We start from the raw sequence: 21584 nt of genomic DNA, 5'->3' as shown, positions 1-21584 counted from the left end.
CTAGAACTTCTACCAACACAACATATACAAATATCTCCCCCTAAAACCTACTGGCAATTCCAACACAAGAATCTGTCATTTGTCCCCGGAAGTCCAAAACAGCTGTATGGATCGAGACTTTTATAGCAACCTCACAAGTGCAATAATCATTGCTGATTCACATGAGAGCCTTCTTTAATTGGGGAAGAATTCTTATAATTCTTATAATTGGAGAAGATGCTTAAGAGAAGATAAGGAGGAAGTTATCTAAATATGGCAATCTTTTGCATGGTAAAGGCTTCTTCAAATTTTGCTCTGAGGTAAAAGTGTTCACCTACGTATTTTCTGTTATATTTTCTCAAAAAATGGAGAGAAACTTTAAGGATGTCTTTATAGCCATTTAAACTTTATTCAAAAAAATAACAAACAACCAAAAGACAAAAAAGCCCTTCCTGAACACCTGGAAAAAAAAAAAAAAGACCTAGATTTTATCTTACAAGATGTTATTTTTGACTTTAAATTATTTAATAAAGGTCAAAACTTTGTGGCACGTACATCCACCAAGCACACTGACAGCACAGAATGCACTGTCACAAATGAATTCCAGGAAAGGACAAAAGTAAGGTTAGAAGTTTTACAAATGCTTTTACATGTTGTTCAGCAATATGGATTAAAAGCAGAACACGACAACAAACTCCATATTGAACCAGGAAGGTCAACAGGAGGGAGGGGCAAACAGTACATTTCACCTGCTAGCAAATGAAGATGACAGCCACCTCACCTGCAGTACACAAGTCCCTTAGTTCCTAAGGAAAGGAACAGGATACTGTGCTGCTTTCTAAAACCACAGAGAGTAGAGATATGTCTTGTCCATTATTTCAGGTTTCTGAAAGTTACATATCTAAGATAAGCCCAGAAATGCTGTGGCATCTCCAACCCTGGAAATATTCAAACTACTGCTGGACAAGAAACCTGACCTACATGGCCCGGCTCCGAGTGTAGCATTGGGCTAGAGGACTTGCACAAGTCCCTTCCAGCCCTAATTATGCTGTGATTCTATAAGACTTATATTAAATACTATAAGTATTATCACCAACATATTAAACTTTGAGGAAACTTTGTAATGATGGAAATTTCCATACTCTAAGTTTTCTGATTCCATAGCATATAAAATAAGCAACTTACAGGGGACAATTCCTACTAGCAATACTTAATCAGGATGTCAGCACTCTCCACCATAAACTTGTACCTCTAGAAGTCTGTACAATTACTCTGATAAACACTTCCAGGACAGAACTTCTCTCAAATCATGGCAAATTGTGGTGAGAGAATAATATTTGTTGTTTTCTTATCTTTCTTTGGTAAAGGCTGTAGATTCAAACAGCTTCACTTCATAAAAGCTTGCTCTTCCTTAAAAGTGGTTTAGGTACTTTTACTTGTATGCTTTCTAGTATATAGATTACACACACAAAGAAATTTCAGGGAATACATTTTAAAGCCAATCACCTCAAAGTTAAACATGCCCTTGTGCTTATGCATTATGATTCAATTTACTTTATTATCTTATTTACGCAGAATCAAAGTATATTTTCTCCCAGAAGTCATGTATCCCTTCCTAGTAATCCTCATCATTTTATTCAAGTCCAGTCCCCACCTTTCTCACTGCCAATCAGTGCAAGCCCCTTCTCCTGCACGGCCAGTCTCACTATGTCCCCTGCAATGTTTCATTCAACGCCTCTTTCCTCTCTGCTAGTTTCACAAAATTCTTGTATCTTACACAGGAAATCATCTTCTTCAACTTCTTGTTTCAGAGTATTTGCCCAGTTACCCTGCCACTCCTTATCAATTCGTTTTCCTCCAACCTCCTTCATCTTTATCTGATTTTCTTCTCATTTGCTTCCCAGTATCAGGTTCATGGCCTGAAGTCCTTTGCTGGTCTCATTGTCCCTCACCGCTCAAGCTCTAATTACATCGCCACACTCCAGCCTTAACCACACATGCTGGAAATACCCTGGTACCTCCAAGTTACTTAAAAATTATGTGTAATGGATACGCTATAAAATCAAATGAGTCTCATTTTGAATGGAGCTAAAGGAGACTCAAAATGACAATAAAATCAGAAATCTAGCAGTTACTTTACTGAATACTTAAACAGAAATAAAAGGAAATGGATATAAGAAGCAATCCCTGGATATACTGTCCAGGGCCTACCACAGAAAAACTCTGTTACTTACAGAACAGCAAACCTTCCATTACACCTCTGCTAGGCAAAGCTATAAATGTAAGAAAATAAGAAAAATGACTTGGGCTAAGTATGTAATCCCAGGGCTAGGTATATAACCCCAATACATTTTCCATCATATATAAACAATCTCAAATTTGTCATTTTCTTCATTCAAATAATAACCACTGGCATAATTTGCAATATATATCAGCCTCTCCAATGAATCAACACTGAAACTCAAGAGATTTCATATGCTGCTTTTTCAGGGCTTAGGGGTGGAGGGGCGGGTTGCTCTTTTAACTGCCTAGCAACATTTTGCCAGCCCTGAAAGTCTGCATATTAATGATGTATACAGAGTAGACTGCTTCTATTTAGTTACACATGAATGTAAAGCTTCATTTGAAATTACAATTGCTTTAAGTTTTAAAGCAATTTCAATTTTTTGTCTGATACCTGAAAATTTTTTGTCTGATGCCTGGAAGCTGCCTTCAAGTTCTACAAATGCAAAGTGCAAGTTCTACCAATGCAAAGAAAGAAGGGGGAGGAAAAAAAACAACAAAAAGAAAAACCACTCACACAACTCTATGGCATTTCACCAATGCCCTTGCCATAAATCCACAGACTTAGAACTCTATGACCGAAAAAGATAGAACAGTTCAGGCAACAGAGGCAAAAGAGCTGCTCTTTGCAATGCTATTTGCCTTTTCACAACCTGGAAAACATTTCAGATGAACACGATCCTGATTGTACCACACAGAATGATGCAACCTAGTATGTGCATGTTCAAAGAAAAAATGCCACAGCTGGATCTCTGAAAACCAATTTGAGACGTTCAGGAAGGCACAACATAATAACAAAAGACAGGCAAAAGCAATCCCTGAATAACCTGAAATCTCTTAACAAGGATTCTGAAACACTGGATTAGCCAGGGATAAATAGTCTTCAGATACAAAAAGGCAATTAATGTAAACTAAATTTAGTTGACATTTCCCTGACCTTCACATTTTTATACGTTTGTCTTATTCCTCCCTCTAGGACAGTGGAGATGAACAGAATAAATTGTGTTTAATTGTTTTAACTTTGAATAGTAAAAGCTGGGAACACTTTGGCTTTGCCTTCCAGGTGCTGAAACAAACACAAACATACCAGAGGCAATAGGCTTTTTCGTTTTAGAGCTGAAAGCTTAGTTATGTTGTCCACAGAGACTGTAATAGAGGTATTGTCATACCTTACCCCAGTTCATAAAAGGAACTTTTGTTCCTGCAAAGGCTTAAAATACAAAAATGTTCTCTCCACCCTTCTCTAAATTGCATACCTGCAAGTTTAGTTTATCTAATACTGTATATCTGCAAGGGTCCATCATAAGTTCCTCCAGATACCACTTCTGGCACACACTTGTGGGGCAAGCATTTGTTGCTTTTAATGACTCTATTCCATGCACCAGATCTTTTACCTGCCCTGACTATAAAACTGCTAGCTAGTCTTAACTAGAAAGAAATGTAAATTTCTTACATAGCACAGCTTTATAAAGAAACCGAAAAGAGAACCAAGTTTGTCTGTTGAAATAATATGCTTTAGTTACCAAGACACCCAGCTGCATGCTGGGACATCAAAGAAAACTTTCAAAGAGCAGTTTACTGTTTCTGTGAAATGAACTGTAATGCTGACTTGCTAGAAATATAATCAGTAAAATGAACAAGGAAACTAAACACTAGCAGAGCCCATTTCCAGAATTATAAAAACCCCTCACTCACCTGCACTAGAGCTTCCTTCATAGCAGTCCAGTTTGAGACCCTCCATGCACATTCCAGTACTAGGTAGGGATTTATATGTCCTTTGGATTGGCCATACTCTGTCAAAGGTTCCCATTGGTTCAGTTCTTTTGAGCAACTGAGAAACCCAAAACTAGTGTCAATTTGGTTATCAAAAAAAAGAAGGTATCAATAAACATGACTATCAACGATTTTTATCAGGATACTATAGGCATCTGCGTTTGTCTGAAGCATCTTTCAAACACTGCAGAAGTTTGAAAGACTGAAAAGTCTCCTCACCGAGACAGGAGAACTTTTTTTTTCCTTTTTTTTTTCTTTTTTTTTTAATTTATTACCAGCTATAACATAGATATCTATGAAAAGGGAAGAGCTGCATTTGGTGTTTCCCAGAACACCCATTATAAATAGGAAAAACAAATTCTAGCTCAGTCTGTCTCAACCAATAGCAAATTACATTTTCACAATGCTTCAGCTATATCAGTTCTGAGGGTCTGTTAAGGGAGTGACAATATAGCATTTTAATTCCTTAAGTTTCTCCTCTATATTAAAAGTGTTGAGCTCAGTTTATTCTAGTAACCGATGTTTTAAACTAGCAGGGTATTTTACCTCTATTGCAAGGTATCAATACTTATTCTACAACACCTATAAAGTCTTACCGAATCCAATGGTCTTCCCAGAGCTGATACTCAGGAAAGATGGAAGGGGAAGCATTGTTCCGTTCATGTTCTTTTTTAGCCTTTTCCATTGCTTTTTCATAAGTTTCTTGTGCCTAAATAAAGTTCAAATAATGTTATTCTTACATCTGCTACATATACAAAACTCAACATTCTATTCTTTAAAAAAGTGATTAAAAAAGTGATAAAATGTGACTTATAATTTTATGTTAAAAAGAAATTCTGTGAAGTGACGTTACTTGGCAACTTTACAAATGTGATAAAGAACTGAGAGACTTCTGATTGCCAGAAGAACTGCTCAAAAAAATCTTATCTAGGTTTCACACAGCCTTAAACTATTACTTCAGTCAGAAGAGAAACTGTGGCATTTTCTGCTTTAGAAGATTGAAGTCAATTATCAGTAATATTTTCTGCAGAATATTTTTACTGACCTGAATATTCATCCTGGCAGTAGAACTACTCAGATTATTTCTAATATCAAGTCTGTACCTGTTCAAAAAAGCCATGCTGTTCATACGCAATAGCTGTTGCTGTCTCTGGGAATTTGCAGCGTTTCTGCCATAGTCCAGCCCACATATCCTCCTCTTGCAACAAGGAGTAGAGCTCAGCAAGGGAATCCAGTATTTCCTAGAATGGTAACCACACATATTCCTCTGCAGTCAAACTGTTATTATAAAGCACAGCAGAGAGCAAAATCACATCCTCTGCACTGAGGCAAGTCCAGAAAGACAGGAAAATACACGTGTGTTCTATAAGCTCTTTTTAAAGATTTAAACAGCACCTGCTTAACTCTGTTTTGGTTAGCCAACAATTCTTCAAGATCATATACCAACAAACTTGATTTGTTACAGAAAGCATACTTCCTTTGAGAGAAGCAGAGGCAGCAGAGACTTCTATTTGTAGTTTAAAATTAGCAGAAGAAACAGCTTGATTTGGTTTTACAGTGCTGCAGAGAACTGGTGTCAAAAACAGATTGAAGAAAGAGAAAAACATGAAAGTATCAGTGACAGGTGAAGGAAAGGCGTGAGAAGTAGGTAAGACAGAAAGCAATGTTCAAAGTGTCTGTATTCACAAGCACGCAAGGACAGGAATTTCTTCAGTGAATTCAAAACGAGCTCAACTTTAACAAGTCCCTAACAAGAAGCAGTACTATAGTACTACACTGCTACTGTGTTTTCCTCTCCCCATTTCATAAGGTATTTCACTGAATGTTACACCGTACCTGTTGAGGAGGAGTTATGCTTTCCTGCTCGTAAAATTCTGTTGTCTGTTTAGGCTTGATTTGTAGGCTCAGTCCTTTTTCAAAGGCTTGATGTTCCAGCATCAGTGTAGAACGGAACCAGAGATTGTGAGTTTTACCCAAGTATTTCAGGACACAAGGTCTGATGGGAATGGGAGGAACACACTGCGACATTGCTTCCACAAAGCAATTCAGGGCACTCGGCTGGCAGTCTCGTTGGACTTGATGGCTACCACTGCACAAGAAAGGGCTTATTTCACCAGCTAAAGCCTGGAAGAAAAGCATAAGGATAGTTATTTGTTCACTCAAATTCTTCTATTACTGATTTCAGATTCAAAATCTTGTTAATATAGTACATATCACAGCACAATCATTTGATAAGGGTAATTCTCTAAATAAATTGAAGGGCACTATTTCTTTCAAAAGATGCATGCATGGACATACACATCATTCAACAGTGAAAAAATGGCAAACTTCTTAAAGTGAACAAATTGTTTACACACAGTTACAACATACAAAAAAACAGTCATTAACAAAGAGAAATTACTAAGAGAGAGAAATTCTCACATGTTGTTGTCTGTCAGATAAGATTTTCCATAATCGTGAAAAAAGCTGAATCCAAGTCTTCTCTGCTAATGGTGTAGAAATATGACATAATTGAACAAAGGCACTCAGCAATGCTCCAGTCTAGAAACAAAAAGGAGAGATGTATATAAATGGGAAAGGTATCATTTATAGTATGGAAGAACAGCTCATCAGTTACACAGCTGTTTTAGCAGTAATGTTAATGTCTTTTCCAACTGGCTTATCAAAAATACATTTCTTTTAGCAATGAAAACTACTGTGAAATGAATTTAATCCTATTTCCATGTTGATCAAGACTGATTCACTACTGTAACTGTTAAAAGAAAAAAAAAGCAAGAGAGAGAGGGAAAGAGAAAGAAATAAAGGAAGGAAGTTGATGACTACTTGGTAATAAGACTGAACAATCAAGTTAATTAGACAGAACTGTTGATATTTTTAGAATTATTTTCAAAATAGCTTGCAGTTAACATTATCTTCTTAGAAATTATTTAAACACAAGATGCTGATATGCTATTGATTCCATGCCCTGTTTTTACCATCTCCATTTCCTTAAACAGTTTCTTTAAATAAACTTTTAGAATAGTAAATATCTGTCAAAACGTAAATTAAAAAATTATTGATGTTATGATTACAACTATACTGCTCCACACAAAAATTAATGCCAGCAAGAATGACAGAAGTTTCCACATGCAAAAACACACAGAAATCCACAGTAGTTTTCAAATGCCTACATAAAACAATTCATAGCACAGCATTCATTTTAAATGCTGAAATAAAGTGTACTCAGTCGGCTCTAACTTGGCTTAGCTTGTTATTTAGAATTTAACTACTGCTTATTTCAGTTTAAGACTATTCAGAAGCCAAGGTAGCCAGCAACTGCAGCAACAGTGACTACCATAAGACCAACTACAATTAGAAGGCAGATATGCTCCAAGCAAAACAGATCCCCCCCCCAAAAAAAAAACTCATCAATTTTTACCCTCCACTGTTCACAAACACTTTGGAAAGTTTGGGAGAATATTTGTCCCACTAAGTAATGGAGAGGTGGAGGTACTCAAGTAGAGGACGAAAATGCGAGAGAGCACTCCAGTAAAAAGAAAAAGAAGAAACAGGAAAAAAGAAAGCGTCAGTTTGAAGATTTCGGTATTAAAACAAATTGCCAGGAAACTAGTGTTCGTACCAACCTTCACTTCCCGAAGAGAATCAAGAAATTTGTCATGCCGGTTGGTCAGCATGTGCAGCTGATTGCCAATGTCCTTCTCGGAGAGCTCCTTCGTTTTTGGGGTACTCGTCTGGTCCCCTGGAGCCAGTTCAATGTCAATTTCAACATCCTAAACAACAGCAAACAACTTCAAGAATGTAGATTTTTTTTTAAATACACTCATTTTATTTCTATACAAATAAACAATTAAAAAAATATTTCAGTCTCAGTATTTCTTTCTGTTAGTTCTTCAGGTTCAGAAATAGAATTTATAGAGCACTATCATACAGAAAGGGCTAAATACGGAACAAATGCAAGTTCTGGAGAATCCAACACATGGTTAAAATGCAATGTTATTAACAGTGATACAAATCCTTTTAATAAGCAAACACAAGGTATGCTGAACCACCTCTGCACATCGTTTTCAAGGCATATCCTCCGAACTCATTTGATGAAAAATAGGAGACATTTTCACCCAAAAGGTTTCTTTTTCTAGAATACTTTCTGAAAGTTACCTCTTCTTTGGATTCACTATTTTCCCTTTCTCGAGGCTCCTGTTTGACATGGGTTACCATAGCAAACGCCGCTCTATCATGACTGTCAGCAAGGTTGATAACGTTAGTGATAGAAGGCAGCATAGCACCCTGACAACTCGTCCCAATGGTAGTATTTCTCTCACACACTGCAAGCAGCAGCTAGAAATTAAAAAACAAGGAGAATTTTTCAACATATATTTTACTGGAGTATTTCTAAAAAGACATGCCCATAGTGTAAGTTTATCAATTGGAGGGGGAAAAAAATGAAACTAACATGGCTAACAAACACTTGTCACCTTTATTCAATAGATGTTAATAAATTTTCATCTTAACCTGATCACATTTTGTCATCATCTTGAAGTATGTGACTATACTTTCAAGATTGCTTTTCAAGCCTCTCCTGAAAACGCACAAGGAACAGGGATCTTCTATGCCTATACTCTGTATTTCACACTTTTCAATACATATATTTAGCGTCCTCAATCAGTTGAATATACAAAATCTCCCCATTAAAATGAAAGTCCTACCAAAACAGGATGGGAAGAATTAATGCTCTTCCTTATCTCTCTGCAAGGAGCTCTAATACTTTCAAGAGCACAAAGCTATCACCTTCCTTACTTTAAATTCATGTTTTTAATTTGTGATTTTTTTTAAAAAAAAGAAATAAAAAGGTAGATCTATCTTTTCTTAAATAAGCCAACCAAAAATGAGATTTCACTTCAGTGCCATCCCACCTAACACTTATCATGCCATCAGTGCAGACACACAATTCTTAAAGGTTTTTTGAATTCACTTACTCTAACAATTCTTGTATATTTTTCTAATCACGATCATTTATAAGAAATAGGTTTCTCTAAGACATACTAACATGTTCACATTAGGCTTTTCTTGGATTCCAAATAGATTATAAAGATTTATATCAAATCCATAAAGATTTATTTTCCAAGTATCAGCTTCTCGTGGTTTAAACGCTCTGCATTTATTTTTAAATGCCATGGGAAGTATCTGAAGCAGCAGATTTGATATTTTTAGTTGTGATATAGAAATACACACTCAAAAACACACATTGCATAACATTTGCACACAGCCAAGAAGAATAAGGAATAAATCGCATTTCTAGAATTATAACTGCATTTCTGATAACAGTAATTACCCTACCTCAATGCACTGTTTGATCCAAAAGTGATTTCCCATTGCTTCCCAGTTTTGAGAACAGGTCACATAAAGCAGGCGCTCATAAACACGACGTTTCATAGAGTTGTCAAAGACCTCAAAAAATTTGGCTCGTATGAGTGGCTGAGCACAACGAAGACCCGAAAGAAATGCAGGCTCAAGTTTTGCAGTAAGTTCACTACCAGAAAGATTCTCATCCCTAAAATAAGTAGAGAAATAATGACATAGATATTAGAAGCCATCTAATCTTTGTGTGATGAAATCAAGGAAGGTGATATTTTAAGGGAGCTCTAGTACATCAATGCGCATCACTGAGAGAAGCAGCAAATAAAATATTACTGCTTGGTAGAAAACTGCCTTAAAGCTCTCACAAATTTGTTAAATTAGGACCAAATCTCATCCCAGTTGTGAAACAAAATTATTTTAGTGACAACTGTATCCCTGTTTGAAACGCAACAGCAACCTTCGTTGACGAAAACCACTGAGTGCCATGTCCGTTCCAGGGCTTTGCACAGCTAACCAGCAAACAGAATGGCAGCAGTAGCTGAAAATAATGTGATTCATTTGCACTAAATAAAACATATGACACTTTTGATAAAGAAACTATTTTAGTTATTTTATCACGTTACAAAACCTGTCAGTTGAGCTAACAAAAGTAACTGTCCTCAAATTTTATTTTACAAAAGATTTTCAAGAAACAATCTTTATACCTTACAGATGAAAGGAGAGAGCCATTTTAGCCACCATCACTGTATCTAAAATATGATCAACTATAAGATGCCCTGGTACCTTGGGAGAGCAGGAGATTAAGGAGGAGGGATATTTTTGCAGAGCCAAAAAGAAAATCCTTTTTAAGGGACTTTATTTTCACATTGTGTCTCGAGATATAGTAAATATATACTGTGGTTTCAGTGAAATGAATAGATTCTTCGTTTTAGAAGAAAAAATATTTAATTCAGAACTAAAAAGACTGATGGCATGTTATAAAGGTCATATATAGTACAAATTATGAACCAACAAGCCGCAATAAATGATTAATTGCTATAATTACCTATAGACATAGTTAACAAGGTCTAAGAACTGGGCATTTAATTCAAGGTCTTCTGGAAAACGCTTTTCAATGTAAGTCATCATTTTCACTAGTAAAATGGACTTCTCTCGGAGAGTAGGTGTCTATGTTAAAAGAAGACATGATTAATTTTGTCAATTCATCTTAAAGCACAGAAAACTGGCACACTCAAAGTATGGCTCAGCCATCCTTTATATCACTTTTTCACTCCTGAAGTATTGAAAAATAGCTTGGTGGAAGGTCACAGTTCTTAAGAAGAAAAATAACTCAAGCATTTATACTTCTAGTATACAACTACAAAAATTTTTTAAAATGACTAAGTTTAAACTGCTTAATGATTACAAAAGTCTCATGTATATTTAAAAAAAAAAAGTAGGTCCTCTTGTATAGCACTAGACTGTAAAGTACTCAACTCTGATACAAGAAATTGTAAAACTGTAAATTAAGGAGGCTGTACAATGTTACAGGAATAATATGATTTAAACCAGCATTTGTCACTCTCCCCCTGAAGAAATTCTCTATCCAGGTTAACATATACAGTGGGAAATATATTTTATAACGTTTATTTTAAAGGAAGCACTAGGCAAAACAGCCTTTGTGATCAAACAAATAATATAAATCTATAAATTGCTAAGCTTCTTGAACTCGTTACTTCCACAGGGGATGTGAAATATTCAGAATTCAGAGCCTTACACATGGCATCTAAACTTATACACTAGATCCCTGAAAAACTCATTATCAAAAGCTGATAAGTTATAATAGCGGCTTGACCTGTATTTATTTAACATTTGAATGCAATAATAATTTTATTTATCTTCGCAATTTACCTGATTAGCTGCCATTGGGGAATTGTTTTTCACCCACTCCTCCACTATTTTTACTACTGCACGAAGAATTTTGGCATCAGTAGATTTTTCAATGAGAGACGTTAGAATAGCTTGTATAAAATTTTTTCTCATTTCCATGCTCATCACAGCCAGGCGAGTTTTCACAAGATCCAAGCTTAGCATTACCAGTTCACTTGTACCTGCTACAGTTAAAAACAAAACAAAAAACAGATTTTATAAAAACCTATGAAATGTCTAGTAGAATAATTTTCAAGATAAAATACTGAAATTTTAAAAGCAGCAGTAGTAAGAAACGTCACATGAAAAAAAATCCCTATAGAAAAAAAATACTTTCAGAGTAACTGCCTTTCAGTCTTAAACCATTGGGACAGAGACCTTCCAGAAAAAACTCTAAAACAAAAAACAAAGTTCAGAATCCTACAAGGAAGCTTTTGAGGTTTCCTTTATTCTAAAGCTTTGGTCATTACAGAACACCAATACTAATAAATTGCAACTCAACTTGTGAAAGAAGAAATATTTTATGATGCTGCCTATTCAATTGTGTTCATTTCCTGACTTGCTTATCTGTCAAGTTGAACAACTTTCCATTGGTTTCTAAGCATTAGTAAAATTTGCTAGGTTATAATCTACCTAATTGAAATATGGGCTGGAAATCTAAGATCAGTAGCATTTCTTAAAAACATTTTCTTCAGTAGCTTACTCACCAATAAAATACAGTGCTCTTTAGTAGCACTGTATTTTCTTCTAGGAAAATATCTGAATTTTTCAGTGACTCATGACCTAATTCATTTGATGACAGAATTCTACCGACTGAAAAAAAGATGCTATTTTAAGACAAAAACAAATGCATCAGGCCCAACAAGTTAATTGCACAAGCAGTTGCTCTTCTATTATCATACATGAAGGAGTAAAAAAAAAGTGAAAGCACAAGACAAGTTAAAAAAGTCAACTCTCTTCCCCCAAAACTATAAACTCTTGAAGGATTTCAATATTTCTACATATACACCGTAGTTCAGCAAGTATTCACTAACCATTCACTAAAATTCTTGGGTTAATACCGAAATTCATATATTAAGTAAGTATTAGGAACTCAAAGTGCATTTTAATCCTTCAACACTTCAGTAATATTTCTCACTAATACTGAACTAATTTTCAGTATTTAGTAATGTCCACAGAACTCTATGAAATCATTTTAATAGCTTTGGAATGAAGGGAATTTAATACACAACTACAAGACTTTTAATCATTAACATCGTTAGGCTATATAATATAATACCTGTATTTGCTTCTGCTGTTCCTGCTGTAGCCTGGGGATTCAAGTGTTCCCTGACCATCTTCTGCAGGGATCGCATAAAAACTGAAATCAACCTGTCAATATAGCTGGGGTTGTTACTGCACGCAGACTTTAGAATCATTAAAGTACCTGTAGACAAAAACAATACTTAACATAGCAAAACTTTTATTGAGCATAAGAAGGTAGAGGATTTCCATGCAGATGTTGTTCTTCTGTGAAAGAACACGGGAAACTATTGTAGCCGTACAGAGGATTTTGTCCTGCCATGAAAGAAGCATGGGACTACCTGAGTTAAAGACTTGAAATATAGATAGATCTGAAAAAAAGACTATAAAACTAAAATCGTGTTGTATTTTTCTATATATATTAGTTGAGACTTTTGGAAATTCTGCATATAAATGTATGATTTGAAGAGGAAGGAGGCAAGAAAGAGATGGATTGAGAGCAGATACTTCTCCAAGATATTAAAAAAAGAATACAAATATATTTAACTAGGTAAAATTAAACTACTGTTAATTTTTCATAGATATTTTAGTAGTTAAAAAGTGAACTTTTTACATTACTAAAACCAGACCTATTCATGTAAAATAAAAATACTACACAATCTTGATTTCTAATCTAGATACTTTCTAGAGAGATTCATCAAACAGTTATTGTAGATTGAGAATAGCAACACTATTGAAACAGCCAGCTTATGCATGTGTAATGCCTACAAGATCACAGTCCAAATTACATTGCTGTCACCAGTGCCTATCTAGTATGAACTTACTCATATTTGGGCGAATCAATGAGTTTTAACATTACCTAGCCTTTAAAATACTTGTTCTTCAGAAGTACATTCTTGTCAAAATATACCCTCTAAAACCCCACAACTACTTTTTTTTCCTTACTGCAACTCCATAATTCAACAAGAGCCTACAAAAATATTTATAGGATTACGCTTCGCCCATTGAATGATTGCTTTGAAACTATTGATTTCTTTTCCTGCTCAGACATGTATGAAATTCAGCACACGAAGTTCAGCCTCTTAAACGCAAAATCAGTAAGATTTGCCCCACCTAAAAGAAACAACATAGTCTAACCTTCAAGTGAACTCTGGGGAAAAGGCAAGAAGCATCCCTCTTGGTTAGTTTGTTGTACAGCACATCCTGACACCTGACAAATACGTAATTCCCAAAGTGAAATTACAACTACCCACACAGATCGCAGGATAGAATAGTGAAGGACACTTGCCATTTAAGTCAGCAAACTTCCCAAAATTGTGCAATTTCAGGTCTGCTTTACCAACACAACAAGTTCTGGATCAGACTTTGTATTATTCCAATGTATCTCTGTCACTGTCATGTGTAGTTCGAGCTCCCTAGCAGTTAAATAAGTATGACTAACACAAGAAAAACATTTCAGCTCTTCAGAATGGTACATACTAGAAATTCAGATTTGCTCATTCAACAGAAAAATGTAGTATTCTTGTGTTTCCTCATTTAGTGAGAATTCAGAATCTATAAATGAATAAATAAATCATCCAACGCAATTTAAACCAGCTGATAAATGAGGCTTTAAAAACAACTGAAAAAGAAATTATGAGGCAATAGCAAGTAAGAATGTTTACATAAATCCCTCAAAATAGTCTATTATCTCTCAGAACAGTAACCACAGAATTTTGGCTGTTCAATATAACAAGGTTCCAGCAATTTTCACTTTGTATTTTGGTTTATCTGAATGCTGCATTTTTTCCTAAGCACTCTGAATACAGAAGGCTTCTCTCTAGCAAAGCAGCAGGTTTCCACTTCCAAGAAGCGCTTCCAAGGCAGCTGCTGCGAGAGGACAGAACGCAACGAACCACCGTCCTGTTCTTCACAGCAGACAGACGTCAGCCCAAATTCACATCTAGAGCTGAGCTCCAAACGCTTCCCACAGCTTCTTCCCCATGATTATCAGATTTCAACTTCCTTATTGAAAACAAAGCTAATGGCCACAATTATACTAATTAACGACAGGGATGGGGGAAACTTACCAAAGAGCTGGGAAGGGTTAGCGTTAGTGGCTTTTTCATAATTAGTAAGTCCTTCATAAATAACCTTTCCAACTGCAGCATAAAGGCATTCCAGTTCTTCATACTTTGAAGCTACACTTGAGGTACCTGCAGAGTTGGTAGTTATATTTATTTTTGGTAACAGTGGCCACAGAACAGCAAGAACAATTTCACTGTGCACATTCAGACACCCACTCCATCAGTGGAACTTTATCTTGGTAATAAACATAAAAGGGTAGCACAGGTAGATCCCTCACTTACATAACCTATTTATTATACAATCAGTGTGTCTTCTATATTAGGGTACCACTATCTCTTAATAACTTATTTTGATGAGAATTCATAGATCACTGAGGTTTTTCTAAGAAAAAAATAAGAATTTATTTAAATTAGTTTGTATCAAAACACAGCAGAATAACTGTCAGCTGTTCCATATTACCTACTGTCTTTTTTAAAAAATATCCAACCTCCCTTCCTTGTTTTAACAAAACAGCAAAGCTTAACAACTAAAAAGCTGCATTTCTAAAGCAGAAAAATTACAATTGCAAAATACGTTAAATTTATAGCACACATTTCTTGAACCAAAATTATGTCAGCCACAGGTTATTAAGTTTTTATGTCATTGAATAATGATATATTCCAAATGATTGCTTATTTCAGCTTTCCTTTTTTTAAACAGAGGTTGAAAGTGCAAGCTAGACTGGATCATTAAATACAGAAACCATAAAACAGAATATTAGCACATTCCAAAAAATTTCATCACTCTGCCCTTAAGTGATTAAGGTATGCAGCAATAAAGGGTAAAAAGAGGAAGAAAATACCACATACTTGGTTCTGTAGGAAAAATACCCATTAAGCGAGAAAGCAAACTATGGACTGCTCTCAAAACCTTTGTGTTTCCACAAGTCATGCAAGCTGCTACTCCTCGTTGCAGGGGTTTGAAGCTACTGAGGATTGCAGGGGGCTGCAGTATGGTTAACAGGAAACTCAGGACCTCTAAGCCAGTGCAAATGTTAGCAAAGTTGGCCTGGTTGGGCTGTTCCTAAAGAGAACACACACAATGAGGCAGTGAGTTGTATTTTTTTCTGCCAACTATTAAACAGTTCAGCAAGTCCACATCAAGTCTGTTGAAACCCTGTAACAAGGCTGAAGTTTCTATATTAGTGATGTTTCACATTGATCTTTTTAAATAAGTCATGCAATCTAAAACTGTAAAATGCACAGCTTTGCAAAGTCTTCAGTCATAAAACTCTTACTTTAGCATTTACAGGTATGTTTTTTCTGATGCTTTTTGTGGTTTTCAGTTCAGAAACTTGCCTAAAACGTTGTTGGTTAGCAATGCTTTTAACAGAAGTTTATGTTTTATTTACTTGTCAGCATCTTTCAGAGACATTTCCCACTATGTGGGAAAACATGAGCAAGGCAATGAGTATGAACTTCCTGGAGCACTAGCAACACTTGTACACCCCAAAACAGAACCAAATGTATTTTTTTTTATATATAAAAATAATCACAGTAACTACCTTTAAAATAGAGCTACATCAAAAATTCTTCCAAAAGAAGGAGAAAAGGATGAAAGTAGATAGTTGTTCTTTTATGGATTATCTCCATAAAGATGATAGCTTCACTAAAATATAGCAAAAGTAGATCAACATTTAGAAAAAAATGGGCCAGTGAATGTTCTTGTAATCTTGGACATATTTTAAAGCTCCCAGAAGTAATGTATATTACTGTTTTATTCAAAGAAGAGGGAAAAAAAGTGACTTTAAGAGAACTCCTAAAAATTTAACACAATAAGAATTACTACTTTATTAAATAGCAAAATGCAATAAAGTAGGTATAGAAAAACATCATATTATATGGCAGAAAGCATACAGATAGGATACAGGTGCTATACAACTAAAACAAAATAGGTTGTATCATCAAATGCAGGAAGCTAGCCTTTGACTGATCTTCAAAATTACCATAATGTAATCACAAAACTAGCAACCACTAAAGAAAAAAAAAATCTATTTATGTTTGCAGAAAGTTTTACAGTACTTTCAAAAAGCAGCAGGCCATCCAAACAAGCAAACTACAACTCATGTCAAAAATCAGAGTAATACTGGAAGTTAATCCACCTGCTCCTAACCTCACTTTAATATTTGCAATGGTAAAAATTAATACCCAAATTAAAATTTTGTCAAACTAGTTTTGTCCCCAGGGAGCCCAACACAGGTTATGGCACCAGCAGGCAGTGTCCATGGCTGGCACCCTCCCTCTGAAGCTAGCCTGTGGTTTTTCATACAAATTCTCCCCGAGGGAAGGCAGGGAGAGGAAAGGATAGGGACTGTATTGTAAGAATCTTTTGTGCCAAATTCTGCAAAAGGAGGAAGCTTTTCCACAGGAAAACAATTCACTCCTCCATAGTTCTAACAGCAATTTTTATGAAACTCACAAAAATGCAGAGACTGAGAAATCTTAGATTTTAATTGAAAATATAAGGTAAACATATTGTAATGGTAGTAAACACAAAGAAATGAAATCCCACCTCTCTGACCCTTTTTCATGACTTGTCTCCTATCTTGCCTTCCACACTCTATAGCCTTGCCTCCTCTCCAGGTCCAGCCCTGCCTTCTCACATCTCTGCCCAAGGATCCGTAATTACCATGCTCAAAGCCCCAGTCCTGCCTCCTCATTTCTCTCCTTGGCAGAGAAGCAGCCTGCTGATCTTCCACTGCGCTGCCTGGGCTTCAGCAAAATCAGCATAAGAGCAAAGATTTACAGCCTCTGGCCTCAAACTTCTGAAGTTCCAGATGTCACAAGAAACATTTTTTGCTCCAGCCACACAGCCACAGACAGGACAAACGGCATCTTCAGAGAAATCAGTTGGTAAACTAGTGCCCTCGCTCAGCAAACACACCAGATTTTCAGAATTTGCTTTTTTATTTGCAACTATAAAGTGCAGCCTAAGAAATTAAAATTTACTTTATAGATACCAGATAATAGAATGATTACAGACATTCAGTTTCAAAACTCTTAACATTCATGGTCAGATGTCTATTCTTTGTCACTGGCTTTATCCTACTCCTCTTGGAAGTACAAAGCCATAAACGATCAGTAAAACACATTCTATCAATTTAGTTCCAAGATTTTCCAAGAAATGGAAGTGAATTAAATTAATTAGTAATTAAATGGCTTGACATTTTATTTCAAATTCAAAATTATGCTATGTTATAAATTCAATCTACAAATCAAAGTTGAAATCCACACAATGGGGGGAGGGAGGAAAAAGAATGCTTATTACATACACTAGTCAGGAAATATTAATTGTGAAAGACACCCTAAACATTTCAAAAGTATTCAACATTTGTGCTAAGGAACCCTGAAGCCCTACAAGACTAGAAAGTTACCTACCACAGTCATCAGCAACTTATCAAACCACTGCAGTTTGAGTTCTGATTTCGGCCACATGTCTGGTCGTAAAGCTGTTTTCAGGAGGTTGACACAGCGGCGAGACAACAATTCCCCAGGAGATCCAGCTGTGTTTGAGTTGTCATTTACCTAGCAATTATACAGAGTAATAAAATGACATTTTTTTTTTTTTTGTAACCAACTCATTAATTTTTTATGCATTCCAAGCAAGTGTATAATTTCTTATTTCTGAAATGGATAAGCTTAAATAATTTTATCAGTATAGTCACACAGTACTTTACTGCATAAAAAGATGACAACTAATGATAAATACAAAAACTTGTGTCTAAACTGTTAAATACTTGAAATCACTCAGAGATACAAAAAAAAAAAGTTTAATCTCATACATCATTACTACAACTAAGGACTAATCTTTCCTGTCTGCAAAGTATCCACAAACAGATGTAGTTCTTTACTCAATCCATATTTACTCTTTGAGGGCATGTCTATTCCATGCAAAGGACTGATGTGTGAAACCCTATGTTACTTGCCAGGAGAGCCTGCTGCAGAAATATAAGCCACAGACTTTGTCACCTTTGAGCTACATCCTGCTAACTTCCTCCACTTTGGAAAAGGTAATTCTTAAAATATTGGCAAAAAGCTTAAGATTTACAGATCACATGAAAGAAAGCAATTACATATATTTGATGTTGAAACTACAATTATGATGATTATCCTTAAATATATAATGATATAGTGTTTTTCTATTATTCTCACAAAATGTTCTTCAGTTCTTGGGTACAATAGAACAAATCTATATTGTAGCGTCAAGCAAATGTATCTATGAATTAAAAAGAATATTTGTGGAAACTTCTTAAACTCTGCTTGGTTCCAGTCAAATTCTACTAGTCAAGTTTATTTCAATCACGTCACTCCTCACATAGCACTTTGTAATACTTCACAGTACATAGTACCTCCCCCAACCCCAAAAGTAAAGAATGAACAAAAGCCTAGGTGAGTGATCAACAGTACAGTAAAAGACTGTATTCAAAATCTGTATTACAATCATTCGCATTTAAAGGTTGATTTTCAAAGTTCAAGTTCCTTGCATCAAGCCACAAACACAATGTCATACTTCTCACATGAATATTAGCCATCATTTGTGAAACGAAAAATTTGCAGAAATTGGTCATGAAATTCAAATTTTTCCTTGATTAAAATAAAAATATTTTACTTTTTTGCAATTTCATATTACTGCTCTGTTCCTCCTGCCACAGAACAGCAGAAGAAAGCAAGAATATAAACAGTAGAGTAATTCCAGCATGAAAGTATTCCTATGAAAAGAGTTTTTCATAGTTTTAGCTACTAATGCTATATCATTATTTGCATATCAGAATAAGCACACTACCTGGCAAGCAATCCTAATCAGGAAGTTGACCACTGTATCCGTATGCTGCTTGTCAATTGGCTTGGAAAGAAGTGCATCAGCTCCTGGCAATGACTGGCTTCGTCCAAACACCTGCACACATACAAAACACAAAACTCATAACCAACATTGTAAGGAGGACAACAACAAGCAGAATTGAATTAAAGTATTTTCTAAGAGTGCAAATTTGAATTCAGGGAGTTATAAGCAACATGGAAAAAGAAGTAAACTAAATTGTTTAGTCAATGCAGGCTATAACTTCAGAGTCTCTGAAAAAAGTCTGAACTTTTCTTACAGCACTTATTGCTCCAGTAGCTGTCCTGAATCGTTTCACTTCTTGGCCAGAATCAACTGACAATCCTCTTTTAACAGCCGATGACGTAGAACTTCCTCCTTCCCCACTTGCACTTGGATCCATATCTGAATCTGGCTAAAATATCAGTAATGTGCATGTTAAAAAAAACATTTAACAGTAAAACAGTTCATTCTTTACCAGTTTGTTTAGACTACCTACCTGCTGGTCTTTAATTCTTTGCAATTCCCATTTAATAACTACTTCAGCAAGATCCACAGCTAATTTTCTTTGCTCAATTGTAACACTGGGAGTGAAGCCCAGTCTCTGCATGGCACTAACCATATGCTGAACCAAGTGATGTCTCACTGGATAATAAACCTGAAAAGATAGTTTCACAACTGTGTTAGCCAAAAGCCAATAACACTCTGTAAAAGAAATACATTATTGAAATAAAGTTAAAACAAAGTAGTACAACAGTCTTTAATCCTAAAGTGTGCTAAATCTGCACCATGTTCACTATTTTGCAATTATGAAAAATAGCTGGTGCTTTAAAAATAAAATTTGGGCTACAATTTTCTGTATAGTAACCACTAGTTTCATGTAACCAGATGAGAATTTTTTTGCAGAGACATTTTTTTTCCAAGGACCAGTCATTCCCATTTTGTGCTAATCCTCTTAGAGTGCTACAACTCACACTTGAAAACACCCAAACATTTTTCAGTATTTTTTTCTTAAAAGATGACTTTAAAATATGTTAATACTTCTATTAAAAAAAATCATATGAAAGAATGCTACCTATGATTTTGAGGCATATTTTGCTAATGGTTTTAATTTGTATTTTCTAAAATGTTCCTATTTTGAATTTTTTTCAGTATTCCTTAATCTGTTTAATGTTTCCCAACTTACATCAGCTGGAGATTAAAAAAAATCTGCAGTTAACTCCACAAAATGTACAAAGTCAAACAAACACCTCAAGAACTACTGGAAGAGGTCACTGAAGGTTGAGGACAAATAGAGGTTTTTTAAAAAAAAATAACTTATTTTTAAAGAACCTTCATGGTTCTGTTAATGAGCTGCTGTTACTGAGCATGCACTGAACTGGTCTTGCAGAGTTTCATCTGACCTCTTGAGTTTCAACTTCAGTCCCTATAAAACTAAACAAGCAGAAATGCAATGAAATGGCAAACTCACAGTCACAACTGTGACTAGTGGAAAAATGAACGGCACATACTTAGGGAAGTTATATTGCAGCAAGACAGTATTCTGCTGGAGACTTTTGGCAATCAGAATAAAGTTCATTCTTCCACTGCTTAAAGAAAAGTCTTGTGTCTAAGTTTAAACAAGTAAAATAAGATTTTTCTAAACTAAATTAAGCATTCCAATTTTCAAGAAACAAGGGAAACAAGGTATATATTACTTGCTTGACACAGAGTCAATCCAAAGAAACATACCTATCAACTCTTCTGTATTGGAACAAGCCACCCTCAGCTTCAGTCCTTAACTTCACACTGTTCCACCAGGACCCAGACAGCTCCCCATTACACAATTGTGTTCCACATGCAAGCTCATTTTTAGGCTTATTTGGGGTAAGGCCAGGTTGATCTTTCACTTAAATTGAACTGACATTTCAAAAACATGTACTCTTTAGGGAGCTTATTTGGCAGCTTGCAAAGCCACACCAAGGAAGCTTGTACAAATACCAAAGTGATATAGAAGACATTTGAGCAAAAATAGGACCAAACAACGTAATCAAAACTGAGAAAAAAAAGAATACTTTAAAATTTGTCATAAACATTGTTCTTAATAGGCATTTTCAGTTTTAATCAAACGCATTTGCAGACAG

General features: G+C 35.4%; 1 protein-coding gene across 3 annotated transcripts in view; it reads right to left on the bottom strand.

Moving 5' to 3' along the window:
* Positions 1-21584, bottom strand: part of TRRAP (transformation/transcription domain associated protein) — a 100507-nt gene that overhangs the window by 37069 nt on the left and 41854 nt on the right. For all 3 annotated transcript variants that reach the window (XM_062587882.1, XM_062587883.1, XM_062587884.1), the window contains exons 40-56: positions 19961-20119; positions 19742-19876; positions 19429-19539; positions 18024-18170; positions 15456-15669; positions 14610-14735; positions 12578-12724; positions 11281-11483; positions 10436-10557; positions 9370-9583; positions 8191-8370; positions 7659-7805; positions 6457-6576; positions 5872-6159; positions 5139-5276; positions 4632-4744; positions 3958-4093 (exon numbers count right to left, since the gene is read on the bottom strand). In XM_062587882.1, coding sequence (XP_062443866.1) covers positions 3958-4093; positions 4632-4744; positions 5139-5276; positions 5872-6159; positions 6457-6576; positions 7659-7805; positions 8191-8370; positions 9370-9583; positions 10436-10557; positions 11281-11483; positions 12578-12724; positions 14610-14735; positions 15456-15669; positions 18024-18170; positions 19429-19539; positions 19742-19876; positions 19961-20119 — 2700 coding nt within the window. The remainder of the gene's footprint in view (positions 1-3957; positions 4094-4631; positions 4745-5138; positions 5277-5871; positions 6160-6456; positions 6577-7658; positions 7806-8190; positions 8371-9369; positions 9584-10435; positions 10558-11280; positions 11484-12577; positions 12725-14609; positions 14736-15455; positions 15670-18023; positions 18171-19428; positions 19540-19741; positions 19877-19960; positions 20120-21584) is intronic.

The sequence above is a fragment of the Rhea pennata genome, chromosome 15 (assembly GCF_028389875.1).
Source record: "Rhea pennata isolate bPtePen1 chromosome 15, bPtePen1.pri, whole genome shotgun sequence".
NCBI lineage: Eukaryota > Metazoa > Chordata > Aves > Rheiformes > Rheidae > Rhea > Rhea pennata.
Note: the sequence above shows the minus strand (reverse complement) of the source record. Positions and strands in the feature narration are given on the sequence as shown.